At 44.9% G+C, this 21,382-nt stretch overlaps 1 protein-coding gene across 1 annotated transcript in view; it reads right to left on the bottom strand.

Moving 5' to 3' along the window:
• LOC123363278 (ATP-dependent translocase ABCB1-like) overlaps positions 1–21,382 on the bottom strand; it is a 114,759-nt gene that overhangs the window by 75,022 nt on the left and 18,355 nt on the right. The window contains 10 exon segments of the mRNA XM_045004146.1: positions 313–390; positions 1,054–1,158; positions 2,112–2,258; positions 5,867–6,106; positions 7,018–7,179; positions 10,489–10,659; positions 11,597–11,800; positions 13,369–13,494; positions 15,490–15,600; positions 19,422–19,535. Coding sequence (XP_044860081.1) covers positions 313–390; positions 1,054–1,158; positions 2,112–2,258; positions 5,867–6,106; positions 7,018–7,179; positions 10,489–10,659; positions 11,597–11,800; positions 13,369–13,494; positions 15,490–15,600; positions 19,422–19,535 — 1,458 coding nt within the window.

The raw sequence follows: 21,382 nt of genomic DNA on the forward strand, positions 1-21,382 counted from the left end.
GGTCGACATTGAAAGAGATGGCATCAAAATTAGACAGCTCTCCTAGCAGCACTGACTTAACTTGCATATGTTTTTGCTTTATTTTGTTTTGCGCGTGTGCTCAGAGACTTGCCGCTTGTGCATAGTTAAAGTTTCACTAAAAGGATGGGTTCTCTCAAAGCCATGTTGGAGGGAGGCTCTACACAGGCCACAGGAAACCAGAAATTTTCATGGTGTTATACAAATATCACCCCACAAAAGCCACCTGGCTAACGTGGCAGGAGTGCTGCATATTTGCTGTCTATTGCTCTGACCCAGAAACGAGGCCCGTACCTGCTGAAGCAATGCTTTGAATGACAAAGTTCGCAATCTCCTGGTCAGAACTTCCCCAGATTTTCCAAACATGAATCCCTGAAAAGGGAGAATGGGAAATACAACAGTTGAATTGTATGTGCTGGGCTGTACAGTCATATTTAGAACAACCTGCTGTGAATGTGATGATATTTCAACCGTTCAGCCACACAGTTCACAGAACCTACACAGTGTTTTGGGAGATGGTTTCAGACGTTAGTTTAAAGCTGGTGAAAGGTACCACACACATTCCTGGAAACTGAAGTTTCATCGAACTGCCCCACCCACATGCTTCCGCAGCCAGCTGCAGAGGTCAGCAGTGGAGTCACCTTCCCTGCCTACTCATTCCTTAAACTCACTACTCACACTGCTATCTAACAGTGCCGACTGGGGCGGTGTTTTTTGTAACATACACACCAATGTGGTGGAACTGGGCTGTGCCCAAACGCATTCTCCCTAGGACACACAACGGTCAGCAGCATCTTTCAGGTATTGCTGCCCTGGGCTGCTTGGTAACTAGCAATCGGGAAGGGTTCGGCTCTGTATTCCATACCAGCCACTTGAGTCATTCAGTGTCTTGGCTCTGGAACAGTTTCTAAGAAACATAGTGAATACAAAGTTGCATTATGTCCCCAACATACCTCTCAACGAGATCTGAAAATCTGGACCATAATGTATGTGACCAGATACTCAGCTTTGACTTTTCAATGTAGTGAAGTTTACCTGGATGATGTGTGTTACTAAGCTGATCACTGCCAGGACAAGAAACATTAGAGAAAGTGATGTGGTGTTTTTGCTCCTTTTTTCAGGATCTGTTTCTTGAAAAGCCTAAGTAAGAAAAGCACAAAGTGACCACCAGTTACAATAGCTCAGGAAACACTGTAGAAACTATTCAACTTCACCTTCTCTCAGCTCTTCCCCAGCACCTGAACTCTGCCACCTCTCAGCTTTCTGCTGCTGGCCAGGGGGTCACTCCACCTCTCCCAGCTGACCTGCCTCTCATCAGCTGCTCCTTCTCCAACCCTCCACCAGACCCTCCCCTCATTTGCCTGTGAGCTGCAGTTCCACTAAACCCTGTCTCCAGGTTGCCACTTCACCAGCTCCTATCTGCCTTCCACTGAATGCCGTCACTCCGTCAGACCATCCACCACCCCTCCAGCTGACTACAACACCCCTCTTCTCTTGCCTGAAGATAAAAGATTCCCTCAACATCTTGCTCCAACCATTCTCCCTGCCTGCTGCTCCAACTCCCAGCAGCTTCCAATAATCATATACTGGAATCCAAAGGAAGATTCCATTTCTTTCCTGCAATGATTCAGGAATCAAGGGGTTAATTATTCAGACAGTCCCATAGATGTCTCTGGTACTTACAAACATGTTGGAATGCAAGGTACCTTAAAGGAGCTTACTCTCTGAAGAGAACAGGTACAATGCAAAGAGCAGAGTCAGGTACAAGGCAGGGAGTCTGCACAACAGTGGAGAGGGGTAAATGAAAACTGAGTTTGATAAGGGAAGGTGATTTGCTTCTCTGGAAAGGTGAAGTCATTCCAAATACGGGGCTGGAAAATAGGCAAGAAGTCTGAAGTGGGGAGAGGAGATCAAAGGCTTGATCAAGTTCCTACTAAAGTCAATGGAAAGACTCCAGTAGAGTTCAGTGACAGTGGGAGTAGAAGAAGGCTCTCAGGCATCACCAGAGAGGACTAGCTGGAGGGATGGGCAGGATTTAAAATTCTGCATTTGTGCCTGGTTCAAGTTAGTTTACCATACAGTTCTGAACTTACCCCAATGATTTTTCCAAATATAACAGAAAATGCAGGGTGGATGCCACCAGAGAAGGCAGCGGCAATCACACCAAAGAATATATGCAGCCACTCAGGTTTGTTCAGAGCCAGAATTCTGGAATAAGGCACAGCAGGGAGATTTTCCCCCTACATAAGAGATAAAATTCAGCTGTTCACTGAAAGTTCCTCAGCTAGGGGGTAAATCAGTAAACTGTCCTAGCAACTGTTCACAGATAATTCACCCCAGCCTGCAATGTACACACTGAATGAGCAAACATATTGAAGATTTGCCACTCTCTAATTTAAAGTCTTAAAACTGCTATTGCAAGTCAAAAAAATCTGCAGGCATCAACTTAACAAAAGGCTAATGGGGGGAGGGGGTCTATATAGTTCAGTGAAATGTCAGATAGGGTCAGTGACCATGGATTGCAGCTTTAACACATGAATCATTAGAATGACCTAAAAGTCTCACTGTTCTGAGCACAAAAAGATCAGTCTAGTTCAGCCTCTGCTAAATGCTAGTGGGTTGGCAGTAAAACAATTGGGTCGACTTATGTCAGTTAGTCTGTTTTGTCTTTTACAAAATACAGACTATGAATCATTACCAGATGCATGGAAAAGGCATATGAAACAGTGATTTAGGCTTCATCGCCCTTGAAAAACACATGGCAGCTCAATTCAGCTTCAGTGAACTATTCAAAATGTCCATACATTTGTTGAGGAAGTTGTGGAAAATGAAAAGAAAACATAGGAACTGGTACAAATTATTAGATGAGGTTTTGAGCCAGTTGCGATGGCCTCGCGTGGTTATCTTTGCCTGTGGGTATGTCTACACTACGGGATTATTCCGATTTTACAGAAACTGTTTTTTTAAAACAGATTGTATAAAGTCGAGCGGACGCAGCCACACTAAGCACATTAATTCGGCGGTGTGCATCCATGTACCGAGGCTAGCGTCGATTTCCAGAGCGTTGCACTGTGAGTAGCTATCCCATAGCCATCCCATAGTTCCCGCAGTCTCCTCCGCCCATTGGAATTCTGGGTTGAGATCCCAATGCATGATGGGGCAAAAACAGTGTCGCGGGTGATTCTGGGTAAATGTCGTCACTCAATTCTTCCTCCGTGAAAGCAACGGCAGACAATCATTTTGCGCCCCTTTTTCTCTGGATTGCCCTGGCAGACGCCATAGCATGGTAACCATGGAGCCCTTTTAGCCTTTTTTCACTGTCACCGTATGTGTACTGGATGCTGCTGACAGACGCGGTACTGCAGTGCTACACAGCAGCATTCATTTGCCTTTGCAAGGTAGCAGAGATGGTTACGAGCCCTATTGCACCGTCTGCTGCTTTGGAAATTGGCGATGACGGTTACCAGTCATATTGTACCGTCTGCTGCTGTCATGGGTGCTCCTGGCTGGCCTCGCTGTGGTTGGCCGGGGGCGCATGGACAAAAATGGGAATGACTTCCCAGGTCATTCCCTTCTTTATGTTTTGTCTAAAAATAGAGTCAGTCCTGCCTAGAATATGGGGCAAGTCTACTAGAGAACCAGAGAGCACAGCCGCTCCGGGTCAGACCCCCAAATATCCCTCAGAAATGATGAGCTGCCTGCCATTCTAGGGGGTGCCCCTGCAACAACCCCACCCGTTGCTTCCCTCCTCCCACACCCCTCCTGGGCTACCGTGGCAGTTATCTCCCCATTTGTGTGATGGAGTAATAAAGAATGCAGGAATAAGAAACACTGACCTTTTAGTGAGATAAAATGAGGGGGAGGCAGCCTCTAGCTGCTATGATATTCCAGGCAGGACATCTCCATTACTCATTAAAGGGTAGGGGGAGGAGAGGAGCACAGCCTCCCGCTGCTATGATAGTCCAGAATCTCCAATAGACATGAAGGGGTGAGGGGGGAGAAGCTCAGCCTCCAGCTGCTATGATGAGGATGGTTACCAGCCCTAATGCACCATCTGCCAGGACTGAATCTCCAGGACACAAAGCTTAAAGAAGGGAATGACCGGGAGTCATTCCCATTTTTGCCCAGGCACCCCCGGTCGACCTCACTGAGGCCAGCCAGGAGCACTCACAGGGTGATGACGAGGACGGCTATCAGTCATATTGTACCATACCGTCTGCCACCAGGGAGGGGAGGGGAGAGGATGCTGCTGTTTAGTGCTGCAGCACCCCGTCTACCAGCAGCATCCAGTAGACATACGGTGACATTGAAAAGAGGCGAGAAATGATTTTTTTCCCTTTTCTTTGAGGTGGGGAAGGGGGGCAAATTGACGACATATTCCCTGGACCACTGGCGACAATGTTTTTGACCCTTCAGGCATTGGGGGCTCAGCCAAGAATGCAACTGCTTTTTGGAGACTGCAGGAACTGTGGGATAGCTCGAGTCCTCAGTTCCCCCTCCCTCCCTCCATGAGCATCCATTTGATTCTTTGGCTTTCCGTTACGCTTGTCACACAGCACTGTGTTGAGTCCCTGCTGTGGCCTCTGTCTATCATAGCCTGGAGATTTTTTCAAATGCTTTGGCATTTCGTCTTCTGGAACGGAGCTCTGATAGAACAGATTTGTCTCCCCATACAGCGATCAGATCCAGTATCTCCCGTACAGTCCATGCTGGAGCTCTTTTTGGATTTGGGACTGCATGGCCACCCGTGCTGATCAGCGCTCCACGCTGGGCAAACAAGAAATGAAATTCAAAAGTTCGCGGGGCTTTTCCTGTCTACCTGGCCAGTGCATCCGAGTTCAGATCGCTTTCCAGAGCGGTCACAATGGTGCACTGTGGGATACCGCCCGGAGGCCAATACCGTCAAATTGCGGCCACCCAATCCGACATGGCAATACCGATGTCAGTCCTACTCCCCTCGCCAGGGAGGAGTACAGAAATCGGTTTTAAGAGCCCTTTATATCGATATAAAGGGCTTCGTTGTGTGGACGGGTGCAGGGTTAAATCAGTTTAACGCTGCTAAATTCAGTATAAATGCGTTGTGTAGACCAGGCCTGGGTTTCAGATACTGGAAAAGCCTGCCAACGCTTCAACCATACAAGCCTGCTGAACTTTGTGACATCAATAATTTCATGTCTTCCCATCGGATTTCTTCACTTTACTGCAAACAGTATGAATTCTGAAGCCATGTATCTTGCCATCTATTTCCTGTGACAAGGCCCAAATGCAACAGTTATGAATAGATAAAAAGTGTGTTCTGGACTTCAGAGCGATACATTTTAAGAATGCATCCGGTGCTGCTTATTGTTTGCATCGTGTTCTACCAGTAGACTGTACTATAATAAAAAAGAGCTCCTAGAACAGGGTTTCTTCACTGGTGGGTTGCGACCCAAAATTGTATCATCTGAATGTGTTGAAGGATCACAAGGCTGGCTGGGCTCAGCTCCCCACTCTGGGTTTTGTGACCTGGTGCACATGGGCACAACGCCACACTCACAAATTTGGCCTGGTTGGCCCCCCTCATAAGGCCAAACCTCTGAGGCTGCAACACCCAGAGTAGGGAGCCAAGCCCAGCTAGTCCTGCGGGACAGGAGCTAGGATCTGTCTCAAGACTCATTTGTTTACATCTGTGTTTTCCCTGAAGATTCCCAGTTCAAGTATTCACCCAAGTCAATGCTGCATATGACAGGATCACAGCAAAGGTGACATGGCTTAAGACTTTTTAAAAAAAGAAAATAGAATGACCTTTGTTTCCTATTCTCAGAAGCTATCACTAAACTTCAGGATTAAACTGAATTTTAACACTAACCTCTTTCTCCTTTGTTTTCTTCTTTTCAGACGACTTTTTCTTAGAAGAGGTCGTTCTTCTTGTATGCCTTCTGGATCTCTTAGGAATGCTTCCCATCTCAATGATTCTTGGCTCTTCAAAACCACCAAGATCAGTCAGGTTCTCCATCCTGAGATCATCTAGATACTCTTCCTCATAGTCTTCATCTTCTGTCTCTTCATCACTTTCTGACATCTCATTTTGAGTGTTTCCACCATGACCCTAGTGACAAGCAAGGAACAGTGATACACAGTCACAAGACAGTTTGCAGCAAGGGGAAGGAACAGTATACTTGGTATGGAAACAAACAAAAATAACAACACTTTGGTTACATTGTCACTTTCACATCGTAGTTTGTATAGGCCAAGTTTTCTGCCAGTATAAGTTGGTGCAGTTGCAACTTACACCAGCAGAGAATTTGGCTCTGTATGTCCCCCCACACTATCTATATAGTTCTGTGATGATGTCATCCACCTCTTTTGCTCAGTTATGTTTTTGATTCATGACATTGGGTAAATGTGAAGCTACCGGTGAAAAACAACCACTTCCAACTCAGAAACAAGATTGACTGATCAACTTTCACTAAACTAGAAAACATGCAGAAACTGGGAAGTGAAAATGGCCCAGCTGTTTGAGTGCAGAACCTGCATGTGTCAGCAACAGTATGAGTGAGATCATAGTCGTCAACATTGTGGGTGCTCAGTGGCTCAAGCAGCCACCAAAAAAATAGGGGGTGTTCAGCACTTGCAGGGCTGGATAATCTTTTGTGGGCCCCAGCGCCTGGACTGTGGCCCCAGCCCAATGCCCCACCCACCACTCCACCCGAAAGCCCGTCCCCCGATTGGCCTCTTCCTCCCCAAGGCCCCACCCGCACTCGACCCAGAGGCCTCGCTCTTGCTCAGCCTCTTCCCCCTGAGGCCCACCTGTGCTCTGCCCCTGCTCAGCCTCCCTCCCCCGCTGCCCCAAGGCCCTGCCCACAGGTCACAAGAGAGGGGGAGGGGGATGGAGAGGAGCACCCACTGGCAAATACAAAAATCAGCACCTGTGAGAGATATGCAGATAAATTTCTGGAGTAAGAAATGGCCAGTAAATCTGAAGCATTTAGTCATGAGTGCTCTATCACATCTCATTACCTGCTGCATCACAAGAGAATAGTAGACACCCTTCTGTGTCATGAGTTGACTGTGTGTTCCCTGTTCAACAACAACACCATCGTGAAATCCAGCGATAATGTCAGCTGTTCGGATTGTGGAGAGCCGGTGAGCTATCACAATGGTGGTACGTCCAGCCCTAGCCTTACCGGGGGAAAAAAACAAGAGATTTACTTTAAAATGTGGTGACAAAAACCCAAAAAATCCCTACCTAACAGCATAGCGATAGTGTGGAAAATACAAGCGTAAAAGCCCTGCTGACCCTTTATAGCTGATCATTATTTCCATGCCTGCTGTCTGATTTAACAGCCAACGGATACTTCTGATTACAAAATCCATATTTATAATGACAGGGGAAAGTGGATTAATTTTATAGGCTGTGGAGGTACCCACTGCCTATAGCTAAGGTTACACTTCCACTTGTAAGACCTTTTGTCAGATGCTTATAACTTTGCCAAGATATTTGGCTGAAACTTTCCATGCTGCTATCTGCCTCAGGCTGTTTTCTTTTCTTTTCTTTTTTTTAATTTCAGCAAAAATGGTTCAATGATTTCTCAGAAAGAGGTTAGAGAAAAATAATGTTGTTTTGCCCATATTAAAAAATTCTTATAACTGTTTAATTGAGAAGCTTTATCACCTAAATGCTTGAGAGCAGGGATTTGAAATTTGGAGGAGATGGGCATGTCTCACTGGTATCAGGGATGTGCCTTTTACCATTCCCATGAAAATCTGCCCACATTTGGCCAAGTTATGAGGCTTTGAAAAATCTCAATTTGCATGTGCTCAGTAGAGACTTCTTAGAGTTCAAGAGCTAAATTCCCCAAAGAAACAGTCTGCTTTGAGCACGCTGCATTGTATGACCGAAGTGGTGACCAGATCACAACACTAAAATATCGGGACACATTGGGGTGCCATCAGCCCCACCCACAGTCCACCCCAGCTCCTCCCAGGCTCTGCCCGCACTCTGCACCAGGTCTGACCCCTCCCTGCTCTGCACTTTCTCATCCCCCTGCCCTTTCTCATCCACCCTAATGACAGGAGTGCACATGCACCGTCCCCACAGAGTGACTAAGCATGTTCCTGCCCAGGATTGTGGGGGCTGAGCAGGACTATGCCTGCAAGTTCTCCTTCCTTTAGTCAGCGGGAGTTGTGGCCCCAGGCACAGGAAACAAGAATAGGGAGAGCAGAATGAACAGTGATCATGGAAGGAATCAAAGTTAGGCAGTAAAGGATGCTCTTGTCAGCAGGAAACCCGCCTTATTTGTTGCAGAAGTTGTAAGGTGTGTAGTGAATGAGCCAGGGGATTGCAGGAAAAGAAAGGATGGTCTCATTATTGTTATAGCAGCTGAATACTGCCCTAGAGAATTAGATTCTAGACCTGTCTCTGTGCTGAGCATTCACGGCTGCAACTGAAGTCAATGGGAGATGTGTTTTTAACATATCTAGGGCTGTATAATGCAAAATTCTCTGAAATATTGAGTCTTGGGCATCACAGATCATGCACCCAAAAGTAGTATGCACTTTCAACATTAACATCTCTGTGCCTCAGTTCCCCGTCTGTAATATGGGAGTAATACGACCACCTTACCTGTCAGGAGTGTTGTGAAGATAAATTCATTAGTGTTTATGAAGCACTCAGATACTAGAGTGATGAGAGATATAGAAAAGCCCATGAGGAAGTTAATAATTTTGTTTTCAGAGCAGGGTTTGAATGGCTTGGGGCCATACATTGAATGCTGAGCATAAAAAGAAATACTGACTAGCACTAAATGTTGAATAGCACCATCCTGTGCACTGAATGAAGCAGGGGCCCTGTGGAAAAAATAGTATGTGATTATGTAACTGAAGACTGTCCCCTAATGCAGACACACAAGGGGACCAAATTAATGTTGACCAGGCAACTTTAATTCTGTCATTCCCTAAATTTTGAGGGCTTGACTTTGGAACCTTAATGTTCTTTTCATGTAGCGTGACTCTGTGTGTGTGTGTGTGTGTGTGTGTGTGTGTAATTCAGTATAAATAATATTATCTATGCAGAATATAAGGGCTCAGCACCCAAATACTACCCTCAATTACGCCGTGCAATACCGCTGGTATTAGGGTTGCCAACTCTGACTGAAGCTATTTTCTTAAAATATCCTATTAAAATCTCCTGGATTGCTTTCAATGGGCAATGGGAGATCGATGCCAAATCTGGGAGACTCCAAGCCAATCCAGGAAGGTTGGCAACCCTAGCTGATATCAGTGTGGTCAGATGGGTACAAGTGAAGGCAGAATTTAGGCCCACAGACTTAACATTTATAGCAGATAAATGCTGTGAGCCATATAGTGCCCTTGAGCCACGCATAGAACTTACGCTATTCTGGGTTTACTATTACTGAGTACTAATGGGAGGCCGGCTTTTTCATAGAGCTTATTTTTATGATACTCCACTGGTTATCTACAAATACACGTCAGAAACTTAAAGCAGTGCTGCAGCCCAGTCCTGTAGGCCTCACTCAGGCGAAGCTCCAGATTCTGACGCCGACTCGCCGTGTGTCCACTTAACCTGTCCATGCCGCAGTTTCCTCATTTGCAAAATGGAGAAAATAATCCCTAAATCCCAGCAGTGTTATGAAGATTATTAAAACATCTGTTTAGTGATTGGAGAAGATACAGTGCTGGATAAGCACAATGTATTTTTATTCTTGCCCTGTAGAAATCCATGCAATTCTGCCACCTTACTTTGATAATGTAGGAGTTAAATTCCTGATGCCACATTCACAATTTACCACCAGGCAAGCAATTGTGATGTGAGGCAGGATGTGGTGGAGGCCAGCATTAAAGCAGACGACTTCTGTCTACATGCAAATATCCTTGCAATCAGGAATGATGCTAACAGAAATAGAGCCTGTGATTGCTTTAGGGTTGCCACCTGTCTGGGTTTTATCCTGACAGCCTGGTTTTTGGCTTCTGTGTCCAGTTGCCATTTAGGGTTTCCAAGTGCCCAGTTTTTGGCGACCTGGAAACCCTACGGCACCTGAACCAAAAGCTCAGTTACCGCAGGGTGGGGAGAAGTGCCAGGTCATTAACGCACACCAGCCTCTGCTTAGCCGGGCCGTCTCCTACCTGCAAGCAAGCTCCTTGACACGGTCCAGCAAGCAATGGAGGGGTGTGGGAGGGAGAGAAGAGAATGATGGAGGCGGGGCCTCAGGAGATGAGGTGGAAGAGGGCGAGGGGCCTCAGGGATGGCAACCCAAGATTGCTTAATGGAGCTTTGATTAAATATTACAGGGTCATATCCTGACACCAAAATTTGAGGATGCATCCCTACTGATATCAATGCCCTCCTTGAAACCAGTGGAGAGATGTGCTTAAAAACAGATGGCATGCTATAGCCTTTAATGTCAAGCTTGCCATATGGTTGTTGTGCTTCCTAATATTGATTGATAACTCTAGCAATAGGATTCCTACCTTATCAAGAGCTGCTTGCACACTAGATTCACTCTGAGTGTCCAGAGCAGACGTGGCTTCATCCAGCAGCAGAATCCTGGGATTCCTTGCCAGGGCACGGGCAATAGCAATTCGCTGTTTCTGCCCTCCGCTCAGCTGAGCTCCCCTTTCCCCCACCATGGTGTTAAATTTCTGAGAAAACCAGAGGAGCGTAGAGATTGCAGAAGCGGTCAGTTGAAATCCTTTTACACCCCCACCCCCATATTATTGTTACTATCACATACAGAAGTCCCCTCTTTTAAAAGTTTTATGATGGATGCTCCAATAAACACTGTAAGAATAAATACTTCTAAAAGAAGTGTCTTGGCCAATTACATTCAGTGTTTTTCCCCCTTGAGGCAGAGCACAGTTTAAAATTTCTAACGATCAGTTCACAGTTTTGTTTCTGTCTCACCTTTTAGTTGGCTAGGAATTAGTATGTGGTGAGAAAGCAGCAAAGAATCCTGTGGCATCTTATAGACTAACAGATGTTTTGCAGCATGAGCTTTCGTGGGTGAATACCACAAATATGTGGTGTGATGGTTTTCTATTAGTTTAAAGGATGTACTCTAAAATTAGATTTTTCAGTTATTATAAAAAAGAAGCAACTGAAGTGAAAAAACAGACAAACTAGAACTGGCTGAAGGAATCCAGCCTTTTGATTGGCTAACAATAATAACCAGTGACTACTCAGGACACATCAATGCAATTTTGTTTGCCAATCTCAACCCAGTTTAAAAAATAAAAAAGATGGGAATATTGGAAGTGGGAAAAAATAGATAATACCTAGCAGAAGAAAACAGAATAAAAACAATCTGGTAAATTGAAAAAAATCTCTCATTGTCCATGGAAATTCCTTATCCACCCTATTAAAAAATGTTGCCACATGACATACAGTTAGTATTGTAAGTTAAGAACATTGTGGGCCAAATTGTCAATTGGAATAAATGACAAAACATCAGTGAAAAGCTAGTGAAGCACCATCTATTTGCACCAGCAGAGAATTTGGGCCACAAAAATTCAGAAGAATCGAGAGAGAAACCAAAGAATTTGTCATAGTTATAAGGTGCTCAAAAGTACATCAACTCACATCAGGCAATCTGGATATAAAATCAAAAGCATTGGCTTCTTTAGCTGTTTTCTTAATTTCAGAATCAGTAATATCCTCTCTGCCACAGCGAATGTTCTCAGCTATTGTTGCAGCAAACAAAATAGGCTCCTGGCTTACAAGGCCAATATGTTCTCTTAGCCACTTTATATTAAGTGTCCGAATATTTTGTCCATCTAAGGTAATCTGAGTAGAAAGGCATAAATGAAGAGTTTGAGGAAATGTATTATGTTTAAAATAATTAGTTGTTATAATAGTATAATAATAATGATACACCTCTACCCATTATAACGCCACCCGATATAACACAAATTTATAACGCGGTAAAGCAGTGCTCCAGAGGGGGTGGGGGGCTGCGCACTCCGGTGGATCAAATCAAGTTCAATATAACGCGGTAAGATTTTTTGGCTCCCAAGGACAGTGTTATATCGAGGTAGAGGTGTATTTGTTTAGCAGCTTCTCACATGGAATAAAGCAATAACATTTAAACAAAATGACCAAGAAAAATTAAAACTATATCTGTACAATCACCTCAGACTAGAAGAATGGAAGGAGCAGGATAAACAAAAAAGATATTGTAGGAGAAGTGTTTTATAACTGTACTATGAGAACTAATGTATGATTTGATTTCATCCTGCCAGCCACCCTTTTTGAATAGCAGAAAGGAATGACAGACCAGAACAATCCTTATGACTGATTACGGTCACCCTTTTGTTTTAGGTCACCTATGTTAAGGAGATTAGAAAAATGTTGAGGGCCTGAAGCTCCAATGTGAATTATTTTAGTTATAAAATGTAGCTAGGCTTGATTTACAATGTATACTGTTGAATATAAAATACTGCTGTCTCTATACCTTTGAAGGTTTCTGTAAGAGATTGTTTGTGTGAATGAGGAATGCATGCATCAGGAAAAGATAAGGTGTCAAAGAAAGCCATCACAAATGTCCAGATGGTCAAGAAAAAGTGAGAGACTTGGAAAGACCAGGAGACAGTCAGAAAACATCCATTGTATCCAATGCTAAACATGTTAGCGGCATTGATGATCTCAAAGGTGGGCAGGCACCCCTGAAGGCAAGACAACAAATAGGAGATAACAATGGGAAGCCTGACAATAATCATCAAATGATAATAGCAGAAAACCCCAAGATTAACACCATTTAAGGACAGGATGACATTGCAAAATGCATGGACTCAAATGGGAATTTACAACTACAAAGCTGGGGTGTTGAGCCACAGAACTCTGGGTTCAGTCTTGCAAAGCCTTGGAAAATCGGATTGCGACTGATTGAGCCCAACTCCACACTCGTGCTCAATCTAATTGGCCGTTAGATTGACTCAAGCTGCAACAAACTGGTAACTATAAACATCAACTGGCAGGGGTGTGTGTGCGTGTGTGTGTGACTAAAAAACACATGCTAACTGTTGTATTTTCAATAAATGCAGCGTATTTGCCTTTTCTCCCTGAAAAGATCCCGTGTGCTTTGTATAGCATAACAATATCATCAAATATTTAAATGCAAATTCCTGATATTAATGGAAGTCAAAAAGTCCTATCTAGGTTTTTACAATATTTTCATCATCATGGCATACAAGTAATGAAAAATCAGTTTCAGAATTTCTTTGGATGCTACGTATCTTTTGTTCCTTTAAGAATCCAATTTTGTGTAATATCCTTTTAAAGTATAGGTGTAATCTAGTCAGGAAATTAATCTTCAACCTATTAGCCAGGAATATCAACAGTTCATCTAAACTAACCTCTCCTTGGACTGGATCATAGAATCTGTATAGCAGCTGAATAGCAGTACTTTTGCCACAGCCACTGGAGCCAACCAGAGCGATGGTCTTCCCCGATTGAACTTTCAGGTTCAGGCCCTTGAGAATCTGGAAATATAATCTTTATATGTTAGTCCAATAAATATAGAGCTACTTAAATAAATGGTTTGTTTAGAAAAAGATCTATTAAGATGCATGGCATCATGATCAAGCCAATAATGAGAGGTCTAGTCTAAAAGTGTATTGAATTCCCAGGTCTGTTTTTAGTCCTTTGTTCCAATCGGGGTTGAAAAGCACTTTGAAGATGACAAGAAAAAGTTTTTATTACTAATAACAATTTTGCTTTGTTCTATTCTTATTCTGTAAAGACTGTCCTAAGAAAAACCCTTTGGCTCTGAAAACAAAGTGGGTGTTTTAATATCCCCAATGGAATGAAGAGTCAAGGTTCAACAATCTCTGGAATTTACTAGGGAGGGATTAGTTATGGAGTAATGACACTTTAGGTACTAAATGACGATTGCCTTGATCTTGTACGTTGATCATCTTTGGCTGGTGATTGATGAGAACCAGGTATCCAGGATGATTCTTTTAGCTTTGCCAGCTACCTCTGATACCATTGATAATGAGCCACTGCTGACACAGGGTGAACTCTGGAAGGGATGGATGGAATCATTCTTGAATGGCTCCATCCCATTCCAGCCACTCCCCCAAAGTGTGGCTCATTCTGCCCAGGATTTCTCTTGAATGGAGTTATGTGGGATTCTGTATTGTCACCCTCCTGCTCAATTTGTATGCAAGACCATTAGGGGAAGACAGTAAGACACTACAGACTACACTGACTTCAGTATTCAGTTAACATAGCTCTAGGTCTCTGTTTCATCAGACTCAGCTGGGAGAAGTTGACTGGCTTAGCCAGCAAGTTACAGGGTGGGTTTGATGCAGGCAAGTCAGCTGTGACTCACCTCAGAGATGATTGAGTTTATGCTTGTAGGTTGGAGGAACCCATCAGAAGAAATGGCAGAGCTAACAGCAGCACACTCCAGTGAGTTTGTAACCTATTAGATCCACAGCTGCTTTTGCATGCAGGAAGCAGTAGCGGCTAATAGCATTTTGTTTCTCTTTTGCACTTGGCCAGAAGGTTCTGAACTTTCACTTCTGGTACAGATGACAATCCAGAGAGAAATAGTGGATTACTGCAAAGTACCATACATGGCACTGTACAATAAGATGACTCCCCTCACAAACTTCAGCGGGTGGAGAGTATGGCAGTCTGTTTCTTAGAGGGCATTTTCTGTAGGGAGAATCTTACCTCCATGCTCTGTGATCTGCACTGGCTTCTATTTCATTGTCTGGAGTGATTTAGAATAATGGCTTTAACCAATAGGCCTTAAAATAGGTTGAGTCCTGGCTATCTCCAAGATTACCTCTCCCGACATGGGATATCACAGCAGCTGAGATCTTCTGAAGCACTGACACAAACAGCTTTCTGGGTTTAACCACATGAGGGCTGGAGGTGAGGCTTTCCTGGTGACAGAGCTTGAATGAAGAATTTGCTTCTGATTCAATTCACCAGAGGCCAAATTTACTCACCTTTTATGAGCCCCATTTGTTCTCCTTTGCTTTTTCCAGCAGGTGAAAGTGAAGAAAAGGTGGTTGATGGTGATGAAGACAAAGCTTTAGTTTTGGAAGGACATTCACCCTGCAGTACTGTTGTATTTTTATAACTATTATAATAACATTTAGCTCTTACATAGTACATTTCATCCATATATCTCAAAGCACTTTAAAGAGGTCAGTATTACTATCCCCATTTTACAGATGGGGAAACTGAGGAAGAGAGAGGTGAAGTGACTTGCCAAGTGTTACTTTGCAGGCCAGCGGCAGAGCTGGGAATAGAATCCTGGTCTCCTCAGTCCTCACCCATTGTTCTTTCAACAAGACCACACTGTGGTGCATAAACACCCAGAGTACAGGATGGGAACTTTAAAAAAAACTGTTTTAAAATAAACACATTAAATTGATAAAATATCAGTTTTCTTTTTGGTCACACAGATAATGGCAGCAGCTTTTCACTGCAAAGATGAATTTTAAAAGATCACTTACTTTAACATCAGGTCTGGATGGGTAACTGAAATGGATGTTTTTGAATTCAATCTCTCCTTTGAGCTTATCTGGTCTATATCCTTCATTGGCACTGCTATCTAGAAGACGGTGCTGGAGAGAGATTTTGAAAAGGTATCACATATTCGTGTGATTTCACAGTTGTGGCTTTTGATGGATAAGCTGTTTAGGACAGAAAAAGAAACACTGCAACACTACATAGCAGTTTAACTGATCACTGGTTGCTGTATTTTACCCCAGAGGATTCTGCATATCAGTGAAATGCAATCCTTGTGTCTACCCTGCAAAGCATTTTGGGATAGGTGACAAGGAAAGAACAGGAGTAACTAGAATAATAAAACATCAACTATACCTTAAATCATCCATCTCCCAACATTTACAATGGGCCCAAATCCCTTAGTTCCCTCCCAGCATCTGCCTAGGCAGAATGTGGGTTGAGAATCAGTTCTTGGAGGAGTGATGCAACCTATAGTTGTTGGTTGACTTAAAATGCACAAGCAAAATAAACAAACTGGGGATTTATTACAATCTTCATCCCCAAAAAAAGATACCATCATCCTGAGGCTCCCTGGTCTGAAGTCCAGGGAAAATTACCCAGGCGCTAAATAGCCTGACCTGGAATTGCTCCTCCACTTCCCATGTTGCTGATCTCTGTTGGACTGACACTTTTCAATGACCCAGTAACCACCAGCAGAGTTCAAAACTTCTCTTTGAGTTCTAGGCTCTCTCTGCTCCACTCTAAGACCAGCAAAACCAAACCCTTTATTTCTAAGTTCTGGTTTCTCATTGCCTAGAGTCCTGGATGGAGATAGAACCAATCTGGGAAACATATTGTTTCCCAGATTGCCTGTAGCCATCATTGCTGTAGTCCGGGGCAAGTCCCCTCAAGACATGCTTAGTGTAATAGGTCAGGAACAACCAACTCCAGAGGTGGTTACAGAGTTTGATCACCCTTAATTCAGTTTATCTGGGCAAAATTCCACCCTTTGTTATATCCACACAACCTCACTGAAACCAATAGGCATTTATGGCCATAACAGAGGACAAAACTCAACCCTTTGTTCTAACCTAATATGAACCTGAGACTGCAGATATATAGCAAACTGCTGTACAAAATTCTAAGAGTTAGGCCTGGTCTACACTACGAGTTTAGCAGCATTAAACCGAATTAACCCTGTACCCGTCCACACAACGAAGCCCTTTACTTTGATATAAAGAGGTCTTAATATCGATATCTGTAATCCTCCCCAATGAGGGGAGTAGTGCTGAAATCGGTATTGCCATTTCGGATTAGGGTTAGTGTGGCCGAAATTCGATGGTATTGGCCTCTGGGAGCTATCCCACAGTGCACCATTGTGAACGCTCTGGTCAGCAATCTGAACTTGGATGCACTGGCCCGGTAGACAGGAAAAGCCCCGCGAACTTTTGAATCTCATTTCCTGTTTGCCCAGCATAGAGCACTGATCAGCACGGGTCACCATGCAGTCCCAGAATCAAAAAAAGAGCTCCAGCATGGACCGTACGGGAGATACTGAATCTGATCTCTGTATGGGGAGATGAATCTGTTCTATCAGAACTCCATTCCAAAAGACGAAATGCCAAAACATTTGAAAAAATCTCCAAGGCTATGATGGACAGAGGCCACAACAGGGACTCAACACAGTGCTTCGTGAAACTTAAGGAGCTGAGACAAGCATACCAGAAAGCCAAAGAATCAAATGGACACTCACGGAGGGAGGGGCGACTGATGATTGTAGCTATCCCACAGTTCCCGCACTCTCCGAAAACCATTTGAATTCTGGGCTGAGCTCCCAAAGCCTGAAGGGTCAAAAACATTTTCGCGCGTGGTACAGGGTATATGTCATCAGCCCCGCTCCCCCTCCCCCCCATGAAAGCAAAGGGAAAAAAATCGTTTCTCACCTTTTTGCAATGTCACCGTATGTCTACTGGATGCTGCTGGCAGACGCGGTGCTGCAGCGCTGCACAGCAGCATCCCCTTGCCTTGCGGATGGCAGACGGTATAGTAGGACTGATATCTGTCATCGTCATCCTGTGGATGCTCCTGGCTGGCCTCGGTGAGGTTGGCCGGGGGCGCCTGGGCAAAAATGGGAATGACTCCAGGTCATTCTCTTCTTTTAAGCTTTGTCTAATGGAGATTCAGTCCTGCCTGGAATATCATGGCAGCTGGAGGCTTCTGCCTCAGGCTGCTCTCCCAGTCAGCAGCACTGCGCAGTCGTGCCTACCCCAGCCTGCCCCTTGCTACCAGGGCTCACAATCAGATACTTAGACCTCTACATTTTGCTGCAAATAAAAAATTAAGCTGCCATTTAGAACTGTCCCCCAACATACATATCCTGGGACATTTTGTATTTTACCAGTGTCAACCAAAGGCCCACACACAAATGGATATTCAGTCCTGCCTGTGCTTCTATCCTAGTGCTTGTCACAGATTCCCATTTTCAGCTATAGGCTGAGCAAGTGCAGAATGGTTGTTCGCTCTACTTCACTGTAAGCCAATCACCCTCCCCTCCCCCCTTTGATCTCTGCTTGCAATAAAGTCAGTGTGGTTTCTTATTCATGTATTCTTTATTACTTCATCACACAAATGGGGGGATAACTGCCATGGTAGCCCAGGAGGGGTGGGGGAGGAGAGAAGCAAGGGTGGAATTGTTGAAGGGGCACCCCCTAGAATGGCATGCAGCTCATCATTTCTGCGGGATGTCTGGGGCTCTGACCCAGAGTGGCCATTTGCCTCTGTGGTTCTTTAGTTGGCTTGCCTGATATTCTAGGCAGGACTGACTCTCCCCTAGACAAAACTTAAAGAAGAGAATGACCTGGGGAGTCATTCCCACTTTTGTCCAGGCGCCCCCGACTGACCTCTCCGAGGCCATGCAGGAGCACCCATGACAGCAGCAGACGGTACAGTATGACTGGTAACCATCATTGCCAACTTGCAAAGCAGCAGACGGTACAATAGGACAGGTAACCATCTTTGCTAACTTGCAAAGGTAAGGGGATGCTGCTGTGTAGCTCTGCAGTACCGCATCTGTCAGCAGCATCCAGTAGACATACTGTGACAGTGAAAAAAGGCTGAACGGGTGCCATGGTTGCCGTGCTATGGCGTCTGCCCGGGCAATCCAGGGAATAGGGCACAAAATGATTGTCTGCCATTGCTTTCACGGAAGGAGGATTGACTGACGACATTTACCCATAACCACCCACGACAAATTTTTGGCCCCATCAGGCATTGGGATCTCAACCCAGAATTCCAATGGACAGAGCAGACTGCGGGAACTATGGGATAGCTATGGAATAGCTACCCACAGTGCAACGCTCCGGAAGTCGACGCTAGCCTGGGTACATGGACGCACACCGCCGAATTAATGTGCTTAGTGTGGTCACGTGCACTCGACTTTATACAATCTGTTTCCAAAAATCTATTTCTATAAAATCGGAATAATCCCATAGTGTAGACATACCCTAGTAACTGAAAGTGTGGCATCCCTCTTCCCCAGCAACAGTATTACCAGAGCTTTCAACAGCACTGTTAATCTCCAAATCAAAAGCAGTTGAACTGAAATCAAGTCCACTCCACATACTTGTGTTTTAAAGAGCAATGTCATTTCACTTAGCTCTTCACCACTTACTCTAAAAAATAAATGAATGAGGGAGTGACAAACCTAACAGGAACGAGGGCCCCAATCTGTAAAGTTGAGCTATAGATCTCAATTTCCCCCAAGTTTGCAATAAGCTCATTTAGGGCTTTGGTTAAGGCTCGTGTCTCCTTAATATGAAGAGAAATGTCGTCTTACTTTTGTTTTCAGTGGTCTGAGTCTATGGAGTTCATCCTCTTTTTGGATTTTTCGAGAAATAAATCAGAAATTTCAGACTGCTAGAAAAGCGACATTAAGTACCTTACTGATGACCTTGTACACCTCATAGGCAGCACCTCGAGCACTGGCAACACTCTCCAAGTGTAGGGAGCCCTGTCCGAGAAAGAATGTGCCACGGACCACAGAGAGTAATACCTACAGGGAACAAAAACAGGAGCTAGTGTACAGTGGGTCCAGATCTGCAGTTTCCTTAGTGCTAAATGTCATGATAATCCTGGTGGTTCTGTAAGAGCTTTTCCAGAAAAAAAAATATAAAAAAATAAAATCAAAACTAAGATTTCAGGTTGCATTTTTCCAGCTCACCCAGTTTTTATTCTTTTGCTGGATTTGACACAGAACGTGGTGAATGTAGCTATTGTGTGCACCCACATGCCCTTTAACAGTTGGATTAGCTTTTTTTGTTGCTGCTGATTTCATCAACTCCCATTAAGAGAATAAATAGTGAAATTAGACATCTCTCCATCTCTTTGCAATATTAAAAACCTCAGCGTCCTCAAAGAGAGTTAATCCACAGTTTCCTGAGGCCCAATCCTTCAAAGCACATGCTTTACATTATGCACTGTGACTAGTTCCACTGAAGTCAAGTTCTCATCAGAAGTCAATGGGGCTACTCACAGTGCATAAAGTGAAGCACATTCCCAAGTCTTTGCAGGATCAGGGCCTTATTCCTTTCCAAAGGAAAAAAAATCTAAAAGTTTTGGCAAAGTACAATAGTCCCTTGCAGGGATTTAAAAAAAGATGGTCACATGGCTGTGACACGGGCAGACCAAGTGCCAGCTCATGCCAAAGCCCCAGACCTCACTGAATGCTTACAAAGGCATAGCTGGAAGCCAGGCCAATTCACAGTGCTGTTGAAAGCTCTGGTAATTAGTATAGATCAAAGTGATTGTTAAATGTATAAGAATGTATTTGGTGTTTAAACTTCATGAAAACGAATGGGATGTTAATGCACTGAAAACAATGCATTACTTAAACACTTATCTGGATCCCGTTATAATGCTGTAGCAAACATTCACACAGTGTTTGCCCCTCTCAGCAAATAACCCATCAAATGAGAAAGAAGTCTTGTGGAATGCAAATGAATAATTTAACAGAAAAGTGTTAATTTCAAAGCAAGTGGTCATTGTGTGTGATGATCAAAGGTCAAAGACTCCAAATGCATTCCTCACTCTCTGCCATCAAAGGAAAAGCCCACATGGGTATTGACCCTGTCAGCTTGTTTTCTGTGGGAAGAAAACTATGAGTATTGTAGCGGGCCGGTGTGGCTCCCCTCCTCCCCGGGGAGGGTTGAGCCCCGGACACAGGAAGGGGCGGGGCTACAGAGTGGTGAGCCCGCCCCTCAGAGGGTCAGACGGCGACCCGGAAGGATAAAAGCCGGCCCTTCCAGCTCAGTCAGTGCCCAGCCACTGGGGAGAGCAGACCTGCCTGAGGGAGCTCCTAACGGAGGAACCGCTGGAGCCCCGGGCAGCTGCCTGGACTGGCCGGAGACCACCCTCCCTCGCTGCTGGGAAGACCTGCCGGAGCTTCCCCGCGCTACCTACGAGGAGGAGCCACCAGGAACTTCCCCCCTTCCTTGCTGTTACCCTGAGGAGCCCCCGGAGCAGCATTGGCCGGACTTCCCCGAGGAACTCCCAGACCTACCCCCGAGCCCGGGTTGTGAGGAACCCATGCAGTGGGACTTCCCGGAACAGGACGCTTTGGACCAGGTAGGACCCGAGGGGGATATTGGAAGTGGCCCGGGGGCAGCCGACCTCAGTCAGGCTGCTGACCAGACGATACCCATGTCAGTGTGTTGCGGTCAGGATCCCCACTGACCGTCAGCGGTAACGACCGCTGCCTAGGGCCCCGGGCCGGGACACAGTGGAGTGGGTGGGCCTGTGTCCCCCCTGCCACCCCACTCATGGGTGGCAGTTATCCCCCTCACGTTACTGCTCAGCCCTGCTGCAAGAGGCCTGAGCTTCCCCTTGTACTGTTTACTGCTC

Source organism: Mauremys mutica, chromosome 2 (genome assembly GCF_020497125.1).
Source record: "Mauremys mutica isolate MM-2020 ecotype Southern chromosome 2, ASM2049712v1, whole genome shotgun sequence".
Classification (NCBI taxonomy): domain Eukaryota; kingdom Metazoa; phylum Chordata; order Testudines; family Geoemydidae; genus Mauremys; species Mauremys mutica.